Below are 17,714 nucleotides of genomic sequence, written 5' to 3'. Positions count from 1 at the left end.
GAGAGAGAGAGAGAGAGAGATAGAGAGAGAGAGAGAGAGAGAGAGAGAGAGAGAGAGAGAGAGGAGAGAGAGAGAGAGAGAGAAGAGAGAGAGAGAGAGAGAGAGAGAGAGAGGAGAGAGAGGAGAGAGAGAGAGAGAGAGAGAGAGAGAGAGAGAGAGGAGAGAGCGAGAGAGAGAGAGAGAGAAGAGAGAGAGAGAGGAGAGAGAGAGAGAGAGAGAGAGAGAGAGAGAGAGAGAGGAGAGAGAGAGAGGAGAGACGAGAGAGAGAGAGAGAGAGAGGAGAGAGAGAGAGAGAGAAGAGAGAGAGAGAGAGAGAGAGAGAGATAGAGAGAGAGAGAGAGAGAGAGAGAGGAGAGAGAAGAGAGAGAGAGAGAGAGAGAGAGAGAGAGAGAGAGAGGAGAGAGAGAGAGAGAGAGAGAGAGGAGAGAGAGAGAGAGAGAGAGAGAGAGAGAGAGAGAAGAGAGAGAGCGAGAGAGAGAGATAGGAGAGAAGAAGAAGAGATTTATATATATTATACATATAGTTATATTGATAACTGCATGTAACATATATATATATATATATATAATATATATATATATATATATATATATATATATATATATATATTTTAGGTAAGACAATGTGTCAGAGCAGCCCATTGAAAAAGTGCAGGCTGATGATTATTTTCAGTTTGTCAGGCTTAAAAACTGAAGTTGATTTTATTTTGAACCTTGAGTTACATATTGAGCAGATCTAAGCATAGCGGCCATCAAAAAATATACCAATTGATACCTTGATCAAGATGTAAACTTGAGGCAGGAGTGCAGCCAAAGCCCTGGTAGGGGGCGGGGGGGGGGGGGGCGCAGGGCTGACAAGGGAACACCTGTTGGAGAAAGGGTCCCCTACCAAAAAAATTATAGTGATAAATATATCAGTCGCTGGATATGACCCATTTCATTATGAGGGCACCATGCTATCCGTTTTTAGCTTCGTTTTCACTGAAACGGAAGCCAGAAGTTTTAGTTTAAATTTTAACGTTCTATGTAGCTTACAAGTTTTTAGAAGCTTTTTGGCTAAAGGTTTTTAAAGGCTGTTTTCAGGCAGTTTTTTAATTTTAGTTTTGTTTAGCTGGAATGGAAGCCAGAGGCTCCGGGAAGATGAAGTTCTCGTTGTATTACTGTATGAAATAAACCGTCGGTGCATTTGATCTCAAGATGGTTCGGCGCGCTCTTTCTAGACAAATATAACTCAAAAGCCCTCGCCAACCCTTTTCTGGGTACTACATAGACCTTGAAGGCCAAGTGAGCGTAGATAACGAACGAAATGAAATGACAAATTTGATCCAAATGGCCAGCCATGTTCGTTTGGGAGCGTTAAGTCTTCACCGAGAATCGGCGGATGAGAAAAATAATGCAAACAACGTTTTGGACATGCGCGCTCGCAAAGCGTTAGAAACAAAAACCCGCAGCTCTATGTTGCAGTTTCCGTAGCTCGCGCCGCGTCTACGCAGCGGCTAACACCAGGCGGTGGCCAATAGACGGACGACAAATTTTGTGACTACTGAAATAAGCACTTTTGAACGCTCCAAGACTTCTAACTTAGCACGTTTAGAACGCAGTCCGGGCTTTTGCTACACCCAAGGCCATTTTTAGGTTGATAATAGCCGTTTTCACGATTTACTACGCCCTGGAAGTTGTTTTGAAAGAATTAACAAAGGTTTTATACAGCATTAGTACATAATGAACACTATGAAGGGAAAATCTTGTTTTAATGATATTTTGTCCACATTCATTAGCTCACCACGTTTATCAACTCATGATAAGCTCATCACACGGAATCAGACTCTTAACAGCGCCTCTGTCTTCAGTCCATTCCTTGGTTCACCGTGTTCACCACACTTGCGTGTGTATTGGCTTTTTTCCCGTGGTGCTCTTGTATATTTGCCCGCGATTTTCTGTTTTTTTGCTTGCATTCGCATTCTCAAATATGACGCTATTCCTAAGCAAGTTTTGATCCCGAGCATCAAATTCGCCATGACTAGCAGCACTGCCTAAATTGGTATGCTTTACCCCTGTGATCATTTTGTGTTCTTGCATTTTTCCACAAAGTTGCTATTTCTGATGATTTTGGAAACGATCAACATCACAAATTGCTTTGACTAGATACTGGTCTACATCACATCACTATCATACATTCATCTTGATCTGGTGCACACCCCTTGTTCGATTGTGGCAGCACTCAGATTTTAACAAGAAAACGCCCTATGCAAAAAAATGCGCAATGGGTCCCATGCTTCAGACTGAGAGCTGAATAATACCAACATAAGGAAATCCCTCATGCTGGTATTTCACCTAAGGGTGGGAGGAGGGTTGCTCGTTTTAGGCTGTGTAGGGACCAGTACAGGCAGAGGGACGGAAAACTTTGGGCTTGGAACGGGGAACTTAAGGCCTATCTCACTTTTCGGGCCTGGGAATCGTCATCTCTGGTCTGAGATGGGCCCCGTCATGGGCTAAGAAGGCCAGTGGCGGTGTATCCGCGAGGCAAACTGTCCCCCACGTATGGTTGTAAAGGCCAAAGATATCCTTTTCCCCCATATGCTGGGTGGCCGAATGGGGCCGCTGGTGGATTCAGGGAAGAGATCGTTTATTTTGTGTTCATTCAAGTAAGCGCAAAGAACTTATCTCAGGTCTGGAAAGCATCAGTTGAAAGTCAACAAACCCCTATAACAATTCCAGTGATTTTCACTAGTCGGTGTCCATGTGCCTGTCAGGGGCCCACGGTGCCTAAAAGAGGGTACCTGTGTTCGCAAGGGCCCCGGGGCCACCATTAGCAGCATTCGATGATGCCCAAAGAGGGGCCCGGTAACCGCGACGGAACAGACTTTCTAAGCCCGGTTGCAGGGCATGAGGCCTGAAGGATTGGATGTAGGTCACATAAAGAATAAAAAGGGCAAGCCCATGAGGTCGTGACGTGAAATACAGTCAGAGGTCTTCTTGTTCCGTTTGAGGATCCTTTGAGACAATGCGGGTTGTATTGCTCGACCAGAGATCACGAATACCCGAACAGTTAGCTCCCTGGCAGCCTAGACTCTGGGGGACCATTTTCCACGCAAGAGCAGGACCGGGGGCCATTATTTGCATTGGTTTGGGCCCCTGAAACATTGGTTGGGACCCCTTTGTCGGTCAGGGGCCCCACAGCGCAAAACAGGGGCACATGTCTTGGCTAGTGGCCCGTAGTTGGTCACGGACTTTGTTTAGGGGGGTCGGAAGACGGGCCGGAGGGCCCCGGGAACGAAGATACAAGGTCCCGGCTTGGACTCTGACCCGAAATACCATGACCTGCTATGAGTGCCATGACCTGAAATGTCAGTCAGATGGTTTTCTTCTAGGTCTCTCTTACTAGAGTTCTCTATCGCTATTATATAGGGCCTGAACACAGTTCGAAACAGTCGGCTTCATGTCCGTCCGAGCCCTTGAGACCCATTTTCCCAGCAAGAACGAGGCTGGGCCCGCGATTTGAAATGTTCTGGGTTCCTGACAAAACGAGGGCCTCCTGTGTTGATCAGGGCCGTAGCGGCTGATTTCAACTGCGGTCCCGTACCTGGGATGGCCTCGAATGGGCTACAGGAACACAATTTTTTCAGCTGATCAGTGAACACACGTCACCAGATTCCCGTCAAGCGTTGCTGTAGTGGCAATATGTTCATTGCTTAAAGATAACAAACCAGTCCTCCCGACAAGCAGCCAGGCAGCCCATAAAACGCAAAAAAGAACAAGAATAGATCGTGTGTCGAAGGTTAGCGTGAGGAGATTCCTTCGAATCTGGTAACACAGAGGGTAAAATTTAGAGCTAGAGGTGCCATGGTGACGATTCTACTCCACGCATGAGATTGATGTCAGCTTCAAGAACCCAGCCGCGATGTAAAAGATCATAGAAATATGTCTGATCCAGGAAAATCAGATGTTGTCTCTTGAATCATGCAAATGCGTTTAGAATGCTTATTCATAGCTGAGCTGACAGCACTGTTTTTCTGAAAAAATAGAAACCGTAGTATTTGGTGGCAACATACGGGAACTTCGTGATCGGACTGTCAACCCTAAGCAAATATGGCGCTCGATGTTCTGCGAAGCCGCTCGTGAGGTGTGCGCTATCGTGCAAAGTGAATTGTGAGGCAAGGGGTGAGCTCAAAACGAGTCAGATGAATGATTAAGCATCTCTGTATCTAAAGATGCAGAATGTAGACAAATTGAAGAATCCGATAATCGTTAAAAGCGGCGAGGAAAAGGGGAAGAAGTGACGGCAAGAAAGGTGCCGCGGTCAGTGGATCTTCGGGTCAATCACTATCTGATTCCGAACTTGATAGACGAGGTGCCGAGGGGATAGACGAGAGGATCCCTGGGTTTATGCACTGCATGCTCGGAGGATCTGGAAGTGACAGCTCCGACGTCTCCCCCGGTAAGTATTCGTTGCGCATTGCGACGAACGTGGATGCGTTGGTGCGTAGCTGTGCTGTCCTTCCTGTCTTGTTCTGTTGGTGTGTTGATGGGTGTGTGGAGTGGCGCTAAGTGGACTATAATTGTAATTTTGAAGACGTCCGTTCATATAATTTATCTCCTGTGTCGCTCGTTTGTATCGATGTGCGGTTTTGTCCTTTGTAGGCAAATTGTGGCTCACCATGTGGTCAAGTTCAGTGCCCCTTGATTTGCACTTACCATGCAAGGTACCAAACTTTATAATCAATGTAATGATGCCTTGCCATGTAACCTGTTGTATGGTTGTCCTATAAGTTATCACCTTTCTGCTGTCTCAACTGTTGTAAGATGGTTGTGTGGTTTGTGAATTGTAATAGATCAGGTCAAATTTGCCATCTGGTTGTTCAGTAAATTAGAATAAAGATTGCTTTTGTGTGCATTAAACTGGAATTGTTGTTTTTATTGTTTCTTGTTTTTTGTTTTTTGTCAACTGTTCCTTTGGCCTTACTTGTTATTTGGAACAAGAAGTAAGATCAACATAAATTGTTGGTAGTTCTTATTTTGTATGTTCTTTGGATTTACATTGTTTATTTGGAACAACCAATAAGGCCAGATAATATTTGTTTGAGAGAAATTTTGTTGGTTTAACTTGTAATTCTGTTGTCCATAAAAGTGCAGGCATCAGTACCAGGACATAGCAAAATGTTTCCTGTCTGCCTTGCATCATGCAACTGTGTTCAATGCAAGCTTACAGCATTACTATTGATTTGTAAAGAAGCTGCTTTTATTTTTTGGGAAGTGATCACATTGCATGGTGAAATACAAGCATTGCATTAGGTTACTCTCAGGTACTGGTGCAATGCTGTTAGCTGAGCTCTTGTTTCATTCTCTCCAAGTATGATGGCAGTCCTTGTACATGAACATCTATGTGAATGTGTCAAGAAGACACTTTTGGCTACTCTTTGTGTGAACAGAGCAGTGTGTGTAGGAGGGGTAGGCAATGTGGCCTACTGGGTTCCAAGAAGTCAGTGTCAGTTTGCACCAACATTTCTTTTGTAGGTTTCAATTTGAGCATTGTCAGGAACATGATAGGATCTTTTGCAAATTATAAGCTAGTTGGATGCTTGTAAAGCTTTGGCATGTTTTGATTTATTTTATGTTTTTTTTATCTTGTCAGGAGTTCTGTCTGTCCCTAATACTTATGCAAGGTTGTTGGCTTCAGCATACATTTGGTGAATGATATGCACTATGTGTGCATTTGTTGTGGTTTCATTGTGGCAACATTTTGGTTAATCAGAGAGTCATCAGAATGGAAAACATATAATGTTTCAGCTCAGGATCACCTGAAAGCATGCTTATCTTTTGGCTGAAATGCAAATCTTGAATGCTTTGTGGGGTGGCCGCTCTGCTGAAATTAAGACCAAATTCCATTAAATATATGGATCAGGCTGGGCAGGACAATTCTTTCATTAGGATGAAGATTTCTTGGTTTTCATTCATGAAAGTGCAGAGTACATTTCTGATGACTTTTTAACAAAGCAATTGCCAGCTTTTTCAGGCTTGGCACATTAATGGCTTTACTACCAGGTAACCACCCACCCGTGACCCATAGCAGACTGGATGGATCTGTCCATGACTGGAGACATGTGCATGAATCCCATAGGGTGGGGGCATCCAGCATCCTATGGGGTTCTGTGTTTATAGGGTCCCTGGTATATTTTGAAGGGCTTCAGACATCCATTTGTGAGGGTTGAAAAATCCTTCAGGTTTCAGTGTATTTGGCTTAGAGTAGTAGAAGGCTTTTGCAGTGCACACTGATATCAAGCCAAGTTGATACTTGAGTTGGTTGGTTGTAGCCTACTTTGTATATTTGATATATATATATAATATTATATATATATATATATATATATTTATATATATCTATATGTGTGTGTGTGTGTGTGCTGTGTGTGTGTGTAATAATTTGTATGTATAGCATATAAGTGCAAGTTAGCATATAAAGGTATATATTAGCATTAATGGAACATGACCTGGCATTGTCATGCCGGGTCTCTCTTACCTTTTCTATGTGTGCTGAGATGAGCCCACTTTGATGAAGAGATGGAAAAAAACAGGTGTGTGTTGAGAACAATCACTTGAAGTTTGTTGGTTAGAATGCACCTTGATGTGAGAGTGCTTTGTTGTGAGTGACTGACATTTTGAAGATACCTCATTCTTCTGAAGTAGCCACTGTTTTTAGAAAAGCATCAGCGCAGACTGCATAACAATTAATGCTTCTCTGGTGCTGAAGTTTCACAGCCTCCAGGTAAAGGCACACAGAGAAGCAGCACATGAGGATCACACTTTTGGCAAATGGCTCATTGTTGATTCCCAGTTTGCATACGAAGTGTGACTTCCAAGTGGACAGTGCGGGTCCATAGGTGTGGTTTCCATGTGAATGACATCCCTATTGACTGTTTCATTGCCATTCTTGTACTTCATTTTAAGAGTTGTAAGAGTAGAGTTGCTATTGCCCAATATGTGCAGCTTGGTTATGTGCCAGATTGATAAGTATGTCTGATAGCCTGTCGTCCCATTGTTGGGATTGTATGGCCACCAAATCGTTTTTGTTAACAATGATGGAATTGTCCTGTCCTTAGTTTGTCATAGGCCACCATCTGATATGAAGAAGATGTTGGTTGATATTCTTTGAACAAAGAAATTTCACTTTCTTTGGCATGATGTAATATGGGTGTTCCAAAACATAGGATGCGTGAAGTGAGTAAAGCAGTATAGATGGTGATGAGATTGTGCTGATACATTTATCACATGGTCAGAGAATATGGCAGGATATTTGTAAAATGGATGCACTTGGCTACTCCATCCTGGCAAGCTGAAAAACCTGCTGCAAACACAGGGGTGAATGAAGCTCATTTTTGTGTCGGCCTCCAGTCAATAGTGAGGGAAGTCCATGTCTGTTATTAAGGCAGTGCAGAAAACATTCGTGATTTTTGGATTATCTAATGGAGCAAGTTGGCTAGTGTGGCCTTTTTGGGGATTTTCTGATTATTTACAGGCTTACATTCCGGAAGTTTTCATCAATCATATCAAGGCTTATGCCTCTGAAGGTTGTTCATTTGGTTAGGCATAGATTATCCACTTCTTCTCATGCAAGTGTTGGCACATTAAGGCACCAGATTTTGGGGGTTCTAAATGCAATCATCTTCTGTGGAACCCATGTTTATTTGCCTGGCATGGTACATGTTCACCTGAAAGCCTTGTAGCATTTACAGACCTGGCGTTTGGTGTACTCTTCCCTGTTAAGAGAACAAAACGACACATGGCCACTTATCTCTGTGTTTGCATTTGTCCAGGCTGGTGGACTTTGATCTGTTTCGTTTGCACTGTGTGCTCCTTCCATTGTTTCGTCATGTGGTCGGTCTCCTTGTTTGTATCTTTGACCAGTGCGGTGACTGATCTCTTTTCTCGGCTGGGCGACCCGATGTGTTCAGGACTGGTTGGGGAAGGCATTCTTCAAGAACAAAGAGCCTGCACTAACCATTCTCACGTTGTCTTTGAGTGTTTCACCAAGACTGTACCACTGCAGTCCTGGTGAACCCATCGTCCACATCGTTCCCGCCGTCTCCCGCTGGCTCCGCCGTCCCATCCTGAAGCATCGTTTGCGCTTTTGTCGAGCGTCGTGCTGGCCGGTACTGGGGAGTGTCGGCGCAAGCGGCGTCCGACACCACGCGCGTCACCAGGCGCCGCCGCCGCAGGCGGCCCCCCGGCAGGCGGCGGCGGCCGCGCACGCAGGGGTGCGGCCGAAGGCGTCACGTGACGAGGGGGACTGCCCCGTGGCCGCGGGTGGGTGGGCGGCCGGCACCGGAAGTTTGCCTGCTTTTCGAGCGGGGCGGGTTCCACAGCGATGTTTCAGACTGCCTTTGGCAAGAGTAGTGGATGTTTTCAGGTAGACACTGACCCGGTATACGGGCGTATTTTTATCTGCTCAACAGCTGTCGGAAGAACCCCGCTCTTAGCACGAGCGCGCCATTTACATACATGGACAGCTACACTCCGTTTGGTACGTGGCTGCTGAGGTGATGAGTTGACGCCCCATACGTCTGACACCGTATTGGCGCTAGCCACAACGCCCACGATTTATGATGTTAAATTAATAACTTCATTGATGTGCGTCCGGGTGGGACGGCTATTGAGCCTGGCTGGTGGCAGCTGGGGCTCGCAGCGTCCATTGAGTGGGCTTCAGAGCGGTGTTGGCCGGCGGGTGGCTGGCGGAACCACACCAGGCCTGACCTGACCTGGTCCGGCCTACACAGACCTGTCGTCATCGGGCCTGAACAGATGTGGCCAAACTTGACTTGGCAGGACACGGCCGCACAGAAATGCCATGGTCGTCAAATGACTCCGGCTGGTTTTGTGTCAGAAATGTGATTTAAGCTGTGTATGCACTGTCGCGCTGCGTGCGTGTTAAGTCTGGCCTAGCCCAGCGCAACGTAACGTAACTTAACGTAACCTAACCTAACGTAACGTAACCTGAAAGCTAGCATAATCTGGCCTAGCCCAACCTAACCTAGCCTACCAGGAGGTGATCTGGCCCGTTGCCGCCTGTGCCGTTCCGGTGTCTCGGCGGTGACACGCGGCTGACCCCGGCTGGCGCGCTGCCGGGCGCCGTCAACGGTCGGGAGCCGGTGCGCGCCGGCACCGCGGCCGGCAGGTGGCCTCGTGCGCCGGCTCCGCCGCCCGGCCGCCCGGCCGCCCGGATGGCCGGTCGACGGCGCCCGGCACCGTGGGAAGCCGCCGGCCGGCCGACTACACGTAACGCCCGGCGGTCGGGCGGCGCTCGCCGGCGACACCGGCGACACCGGCGACCACGGGCCGCCGGGTCACGGCGCGCCGCCGCCGCCCGAGCTGCTCGCGGCGCGGCTCATCAGCGGCCAGCGCCGCCCCGTGGTGTCGTGCGCAGCGTTTCCCTTTCCCTGGCGCGGCAGCGGCGTGAGGGTGACGCGACCTTGGCGGGTTTAAAACGCAGGGATGCGGTGGGAGGCGGCGGCGGCGGCCCCTCGGCTTTGAGATGGGAAGGTCCCCGTCAGACCTAAGTGACACGGAACGAGTGGGGAGATGCGGCGATATGGGTATTTTTGGAACTGCGGCGACATGGGCGGCTGCCTATGGCCAGGGATTTACCGTCGGTTATCGCAATGCAGGAGGTGTTTGATAACCGAGGAACGTCTGGACACTTAATGGAGCTTTTACGACGGTCGTGTCGGTATTTATTGGCGTTGGCAAGTGGATTTTACGGGGAAGGGGGGTGGGTCTCCGCATTTCCAGCGCTTTGACTAAGGCTGTCGCGCCGAGCCCGTTAGTGCCTGGGCGGGTCGCGATGCGTTGAGGCCCAGAACGGGCCTGACCCGAGACGGTTCAGGTCGCTACCTTCCGAACTGCGTCGTTGTCTGCTGAGAAACTTTTGTGCCGAGTTCGCCCGGTTTTCGTCCATGTTTCGGCCGCCGCGGCCAGTTTTGATCACGCGCTGAGAGGCGAGTGGGCGACGCGAACACCTGGCTCTGTGAGAAACCGTCCGTCGATGTGACGGCCGGCACCGGCTGCGCTCGTTCGTTTCCGGAGTTGTTTGCAGTCGGTGCTGGATGTGTCACTGACGTGGCGCAGTTCAATAATGATGCTGCTGTGACAGTTCACGACGAATTGCCTGGTCTGTATAAGTGTGCGCTTTGTGGTGCACGTCTTCTGTGGTTGCATCTTGGTCGCGCCAGTCCGTATTGTGCGAATCCGAAGTTTGCTACTGTCTCCTCGCTGCGTAAACGCTGAAGATGTCCCTAGATACCACACCATGAGCCGGCTGAATGAAATTCAGGGTTAGCTGCTACAGACGTCACAGGTGGATGGTCCCGTACCGGTTACGTCCGTTATCAAACAGGCTCCCTTATTCCGGGAACCAGTGGGGCCGCGGGATGAGGCTCTGCTAGCGAATTTGCGCCTTCAGTTATCAAGGAGCGGACGGTCTGTCGTGAAATCGCCGGGCTGCGAGTTTTCAACTTCCGCTCCTTATTCATTTTACGGAATGCGCGATCTTGACCGGTATTTCCCACCTTTTACCTGACCACGTCCTAGGCCTGGTGTGATCAGGCAGGCTAATAGGATGCTGATGTGACTTCTGAACTGTCTCCGTTATGCTTGTTTATTTTCTAAGAACGCGTAAACTACGAAAAACCCTTTCACGGACCCAGCTTACTCAGGAGTTTGACTTTGGCAACCGAAAGGGCTTGTTTTCGTAATTTTGGGAAGACCATGAACAAGATTACTATGGGCGTCATATAATCCGGGTAGTCGGTGCGCCCTAAAGCCCAAATCATCATCATTATGAACCAGATTGAGGCGATATGATTCTGTGAGAGATTTCAGCAACCGGGCTCTGGTGGCCTCGGACAGTGGGGGCAAAGAAAGCCTGACCCAGGTTGATCTGACTGCCACACGACACCGTGTCGTGACGCATACTGCACATTGACAACGAGTAAATCTGTCAATGACAGCCGCATTCCAAATGTCTTGCGGCGACCTTGCCTTGAAGGCCAGTAATGGCCCCGTACCAAGGGAACAACCCAGTGGTTTCCGGGCTGTCTCCCCACTGGGCCGGCCGGCTCCCCGTCGCCGGCCGGTGATGACTGCCCCCTCCCCCCGCACCGCCGCCATTGTGCGCCGGCCCGGCGAACGGTCCAGCTGTCGGGGAGGGCGCCCCTCTCTGTCCCGCCCGTCCCGCCCGCGGGCTATCCCTCCCCCTGCGTCAGCGAGCGGTCAGCTGATGGGGCGGTGGCGGCACCTCGTCGTCCTGCCCGCAGGCGGGCTACCCGCCCCCGCTCTTTCCTCCCCTCCCCTGCTCGGTGCCGCCGCGGCCGCCGCTGGAATGTGACGGCCCAGTCACGTGACCGGGGGAAGGGCCGCGACTCACGGACGGGGCGGCACGGGACGGCCGCCCCGTGTCGTCAGGGGGCGGCCGTCCAGGCGCGCACAGGCGGTGGCGCCCGAGGACGGGCGGAGGGGCCCACGTCAGGTGGTGGGTGGGGCGCGACGCCAGGCGACTGCCCCTGCGGTGACGGGCAGGCTGCAGAGCCAGGCGAGGAGACGCGAGCAGTGGGCTGCAGCGAGCAGCAGACGAGACGGTGCCGACGGACGGCTGCAGGTGTCGGCTTGTCAATCGGCAGCAGGTCTGGAACCTCAACTTAGCGAGTCCTCGCCGATAATGGGAGGTGAATGAACGTGCGTGCCGGATTGTGAGCAAGCCTCTGCTCAGACTTCAGAGGCGTGGGAGTGGTGTCATTTATTAATTGGTCATCGATCTTCTTTCGTCAAAAATGAAAACAAACAGTGAGGTGGCAATTACGATGTCAGTCGTTCAAAGTCTTGTTCCTCACAAGCGGATGCAGAAAGTGATCAGTGCACGGATTTTGGGAACGCATTTTTGCGCACCGAGCTGGGGACTTGGGGTGGTCAGTAATCGTTTGTGCATGGTCTTGAGTGGCGCAGTTTTCCCACGTCCGGGCGTCGGAAGTCGGAAGCTGCGGTGAATGGCTCGATGTCTTGAGCCTGTGCAGTACTTGGCTAAGGCTATGTGGAGCTATCAGCGCTTTGCGCAAACGCGGAAAGTCGACCGGGTACTGAGATCATCTCGGCATAGAGGAATTTAACATAGAACCGTAGCAACAGGACCGTTGAAAGACTTGGTCGGTACGTGATGTCGGTATACTGTTCCGTATTGTTAGTCCAAAACTTGTTACGTTGTCGGAACATTCGTACTGACACTGCGATTGGTGGACATTATGCGCGAGTCATTTTTTATTGAGAACTGGTGGCTGTCGCACGCTGAAGGCGAACACGATCGAGAATCGCACGCACACTTAGGCAAAAAGGCCTGGCACGTGTTCTCATCGTCTGTTGTGCGTCAGCGCCAGCACTGGCTGACGTTACGGAAGTGTTGGTGGCCGGTGGTGCCGGTTCTGCGTGGGAGGGGAGTTGGTTGGTGGCGCGGTGCCGTCTCAATGTTGTGGCGCGTGTGCTGCCGGCCGGTTGCCGTCTGGATGTCACGGGAGCGGACTGACGCCGGCAGCAGCGTCTGCGGCTTGTGTGGGAGCTGCCGATGCTGGCTGGGGAAGTGTTGTCACGAAATGTGCTCCTCGAGCTTGTGACTGGGAACAATGGCGGTCAGGTGTAACGTGGCAGCTGTTGTGTATGACCAGTGTGAACCAAAACAGGTGAATAGGTGGTCCAAGCTGCAGATGCTGCCCACATGTAGTGCATCGACTTGTTTTTCCACTAATGATGTTTCGACAGAAACACGGTCGATTGTGAAAACAAAAGCTAACTCCCAGCCAAAACGGCGCACATCATCTCGTACTCAAAGCCATCCCGCCGAAATATCGGACTCCGTACGTAGGAGGCGCCGTTGAGTGCACCGTTGCTGACGGCCTGTGTGCTGTGCTGTGCCGCCAGGTGAGCTCGTTCCAGCTGGACGGCGCCTCCGAGGCGCGCCTGCTGTCGCCGCAGTTCCTGCTGGAGGCGGAGGCCGCCGACCCGGCCGACCTGTCCAGCGTCACCCCCGAGACGCGCGCCCGACTCGAGGCCCTGCTCGAGGCAGCCGGTGAGTGGTCTGACCGGACCTGACCTGACCTGTGACCCGTGTCCTGTCTTATGTCACCCCTGAGAGTTGCAGCCGCTTCAGAGGTTTGAGGCAGCCGGTAAGTGACGCATTCTAACCTGACGTGACCTGACCTGACGTGACCTGACCTGACGTGACAGAGGCTCACGTGGGATCAACGTCCCGAGGCCGGTCGGCGTGAAGTGAAGGACGCCCCAGCTGGACTAGCTCTAACCAGGGTCTGCTCGAGGGCGTGCGTTTGTGTAGCGGGGACCGCGACTGTGAATCGTGACCTCGACCGTGACCTCGACCGCGACCGTGAACCGTGACCTCAACCGTGACTGCGACCGTGACCGTGACCGTGACCGTGACCGTGACTGTGACCATGACTGACCGTGACCGGGCAGACGGGCCCGTTTCTGTGAACGTCGGCGTCCGCTGCTAGGGATACCAGTGGTCGGTTTAGGGTCGTCGCCGCTCACCGGCCGACCGGGGAGCCGTCATCAGACGTCCATCGCCCGGCTGGCTCGACCAAGGCCGCCGCCTCGCCCTGCCGTGATCGGGGGATGGTGGCGGGCGCCGCCGGCCGAAGCGGCGCGCCGCCTCGATAACATGGACTAATGAGCGGACCGGACCGGGCACAAATAACGAGTGGCCGGCGCTGGACGACCGCTGCTGCGCCCGCCGGCCGCTGGACGTGGCGGCGGCTTTTGGATGAGGCGCGGCGGGACCGGCGAGCTCTGGGAACCGACGGCGCGGCGTCGCGATTTGCCGCGCCTCGCGGCGGACTTGCGGTGCAATGCTGCGGTGTTCTTGTCTGTGTGTTGCCGTCGTGCGTTATTTTGGGCGGTCGTCAGCAGGTGTTGACCCTCGCGGACGGCCGGGAGGGCGCCCCCGACCCGTCGGTGCGGTCTTCCGGCCGCCGGTCGACCGCCGCCGTCTCCCGCCCCCTGCGGTGTCCGTCCGACCCAGGCGCCGGCGCCCGGCCGCCGCTGCCGCCGGTCGACCGCCGCCGTCTCCCGCCCCCTGCGGTGTCCGTCCGACCCAGGCGCCGGCGCCCGGCCGCCGTTGCCGCCGGTCGACCGCCGCCGTCTCCCGCCCCCTGCGGTGTCCGTCCGACCCAGGCGCCGGCGCCCGGCCGCCGCTGCTGCCGGTCGACCGCCGCCCGGCTGACTGGCCTCGGCTCGCTCGGTGCCGTGTCGTGAGGCCCGCCCGTTGCGACCGACGGCGGAAACGGGGAGGGGTCTGGGAGTGGGGGTCGTGGGGACAGGCTGGCGCCGCCGGGTGGCTCTGGGCGCCCGGCTGGTGACGTCGGGGATGGACACTCGATTGACAGCTCTGATGGCGGTGACCTGCCTCACGACGCCCTGGGGCGCATCACGGGTCAGTGCTCCGCGCCTGGCTGCGCCGGGGCGGCGGCGACCGCCGCCACTGGGCGCCCGGTCCTGGCGTCAGCCTGCTCACCTGCCCCGGCCGGTCGGTCGGTCGGTGCTCAGCCACTGTCGGCTGGCGGACCGCACAGGGGCTGAGCTGAGCCGGCTCCAGGCACCGGCAGCTCAGTCAGCACAACAAGGCACCTGCAGCGTGGGAGGCCTGACTTGAGGCCCGCCCGCTGCCGGGACGGCTGGGCTCCAGCGTGGTCACCACAGCTCCCCCCCCCCCCGCACGACGGCGCCGTGCGTCGCTGCACAGGAGAGCGGCCTCGGCCGGCGGCGGCGCCGGGCGTGACGCAGCGAGTGCCGACGGCCTTCCCGGCAGGCCGCGTCAGCGCGTGCTGAACTCAGCCGGCGCGCGCACGTGTGGCGCCGCGCGGCCGCCGCCCGGCTGTCGGCACCCGGGCCCGCTGACGGACGCCGGTGAGGCAGATCGCCGGTGATGGAGGCTGGTGGGGACGCGGGCGCCCGGTCGAGGCTGCCGCCGGGGCGATGGAACGCCCATGTGTCGACACGCTCGGGAAGCGGGCCAGCCAGCGCGAGGCGCCGGTCGGTAGCGACGCTCCGCGGGCCCGCCTCGCCCGGCCCGGCCCGGCCGACCCGGCCGGCTGGCCGGCCGCAGCTGTGGTGGGAGCGTGGCGAACCCGGCGCCGGCCACGTGTCTCGCGCCGATCGGCCCGCATCTGCGACTGGCGCCGCCAGCTGGCGGTGCGTGGGGCGCGCTGGCGCCCCCGCGCGTGCCGGTAAACACGGCGTCCGGCTCTGCCGGCGTGCCCGGCTCAGCCGGCCGGCTATGTGGGCCAGCGGCTGACCGGCGGGCGCGCGGCTCCCACCACGGCCGGGACGGCGGCCGCCGCGTCTGTTGACAGGATTCGGTTTGTTTCCGCGTCGTCTCTGGTGGGGGCTGACGCGTGGCCGGGCGGGCACGCTGCGCCGTGACGTCATCAACAGGCGCATCTCTGCGCTCGGAAGTGCCGCGTACAGGTGCTGGTCTGGGGGTTTCTCTAGGTCTAAAAACTGGTTTGTATGCTAGTTTTTTTGGCCGTTTTGTGACGGCTGTGCATGCAGTGTGGTGCGGAGGGAGCGGTGGCACGGAGATACGGCGCACACGTTCAGTATTTAGAAACATATAAGAAAAACGGCCGGACGTGCTGCTGCGAACATTCATATTATCGCTAGTCTCTCTTCGATTCGTTCAATCGCGACAAACCAGCAGCACGAATTATGATGGAAAGTCGTGTTTGAAGAGCATTTGGTATGGTGGTCCCGTTTTGCGAGTCATTCACGCTGGCGCACTCGGTCGAGTCGTGTAACACAGCCACCGGGAGCAGCGATGTTTGGCTATGTAGTATGGGCCAACACGGGCCGTCACAGCCCTCCGTGGCTCGGCGGTCCGTTCACAGGCTGCGTGATGGCGCGGACCAGTATGCTTTCGTCGCGCTCCCTGTTCTCCTCAGAGTTGTCAGGTGTGGTACTGGCATGCTAGCACGCTGAGAGCCATTGGTGGCTCGGCGGTGGTGTTACCGATACGTGGAGGCTGTCTCTCCCCCCCCCCCCCCCATCAGCACCAGTGGTATATTCACCTCGCCAGCGCAGTGTGCATTCCGGTCGAGCCCGGCCCTTTTCCTCATTGCGACGCCGTCCGCCAACTGCGCCCGGGACTCGTGCTGTTTTGCCCAGTTGTATACGTTCGGCTCACGATTCCGGCCTGTTCTGTTGTCCGGTTTACTGTGCACTCTTGTTTCATTAAGACCTCTGCTCGCCGGCCGGGACAGGTCGTTTCCGTGAGTAGGCTCCCTCTCCGGTGTATATGTCTCGTGCTTTGCCGAATTGGAGCCTGGCGCGCCCCGTCTGACCCCGGCGGCCCGACGCGTGACCCCGGTGACCCGGCGCCTGACCCCGCCGCGCGGCCCGCTCGCCGGCAGGTATCGGCAAGAGCGCCGACAGCAGCCGCGTGCTCGCCGACCCGGAGGTGCTGCGCAAGCTCACCTCCAGCGTCAGCTCGGCGCTCGACGAAGCGGCCGCCGCGCTCACGCGCATGCGCAGCGACAGCGCCACCGACACCACCAGCCAGTGAGTGGCCCGGAGATGGAGACGGGGCAGGGTAGGGTAGGTCAGGGCATGCGGAAGCGATGATGGCTGGGGACGAACGGTGTGGGAGCCGGGGGAGGGACGCAGGATGTAGTGCGGTGGCTTCGTAGATGTTTGTTTGTCTTTCGGCCTACATATGAGTAGTGGTGACTATTATTGAGCACGTGAAGATAGATTAAGTCTCTGCTAACCTCGGCGCACAAAAGGTCACGCTGGAGACGGTCACCACCAGCCAAAGGGGCAGGGGGCAACGCCGAGCACAGGGGAAGGGGTTGGGCCGCTCACCCTGGAGCGTGATTTCCCGGATCCACTCGATCCCCCAGCCCCATCGTGCATTTGATGTGATCTGAGAACACTTGATCCTTCTGGCTGTACCATGAAGTTCCATGCGCTCCAAGCGACATAGACGTCCTTGAGGTCGAGCCATCTTGGCGTGTTTTGCGAAGCCCTGCCTGCAGTGCGTTGCTGGTGGCCTTTAGCCCCCTCGGTGTCGATGTGCCGGCCTACTGGACTCGTTAACCAGCGTTGCGGGCGCTGGCCGCGGGCTCTGCTGCACGCCGCCGTCGGTGGGGCACCGGCCCTGAATGCTTACTGGCGAGAGATCCGGTCGGCCCGTGCCCGAGCGCATCTGTGGAGACGGCGGCCGCGCGCGCGCGCAGTTCCGGAGCGGGAGCCGGTGCGCTGCGAGCCTCGGCCGGTGCGGCGGCCGCACGCCGTCCGCTCGGCGTCCGGCCGCCGGTCGGCCGCCGGTGGCTCGTCGCGAGCGGCGGCTGGGCGGGCGGGCGCCGCCCGCTGCGTTACCGCCCGGCTGTTGACAGCGAGCGGCCGGTGAATGGATTGGCGCGGTCCGGCAGCCGGCAGACTGCGCTGTCATTGGGAGTTTGACGGCACGGAAAACCCGCTGCTGCTGCTAGTCATTTGCGAGTCATTTTTGAGTGTTTGGGGCGGCAGCGCATCAAGCGCAGAATGCCGGTAAAACATTCGTCCGGTGTCTCTACCCGTGTCTCTCGCCTACTGACCCACTGAACGCTATCGCGCGCCTGCGAGACTTCCACTAAAGACGCCGCTGGCGAGGCTTATCACGGCGTGCGT

General features: G+C 55.0%; 1 protein-coding gene across 1 annotated transcript in view; it reads left to right on the top strand.

The window, feature by feature from the left end:
- Positions 1-4,285: 4,285 nt before the first annotated feature.
- LOC119114773 (ankyrin repeat domain-containing protein 17) overlaps positions 4,286-17,714 on the top strand; it is a 43,974-nt gene continuing 30,545 nt past the window's right edge. Inside the window, exons 1-3 of the mRNA XM_037238810.1 lie at positions 4,286-4,437; positions 12,955-13,101; positions 16,457-16,604. Coding sequence (XP_037094705.1) covers positions 4,386-4,437; positions 12,955-13,101; positions 16,457-16,604 — 347 coding nt within the window. The 5' untranslated portion in view covers positions 4,286-4,385. The remainder of the gene's footprint in view (positions 4,438-12,954; positions 13,102-16,456; positions 16,605-17,714) is intronic.

This window comes from Pollicipes pollicipes, unplaced genomic scaffold (genome assembly GCF_011947565.3).
Source record: "Pollicipes pollicipes isolate AB1234 unplaced genomic scaffold, Ppol_2.1 Scaffold_1600;HRSCAF=1878_pilon_pilon_pilon, whole genome shotgun sequence".
Classification (NCBI taxonomy): domain Eukaryota; kingdom Metazoa; phylum Arthropoda; class Thecostraca; order Pollicipedomorpha; family Pollicipedidae; genus Pollicipes; species Pollicipes pollicipes.
Note: the sequence above shows the minus strand (reverse complement) of the source record. Positions and strands in the feature narration are given on the sequence as shown.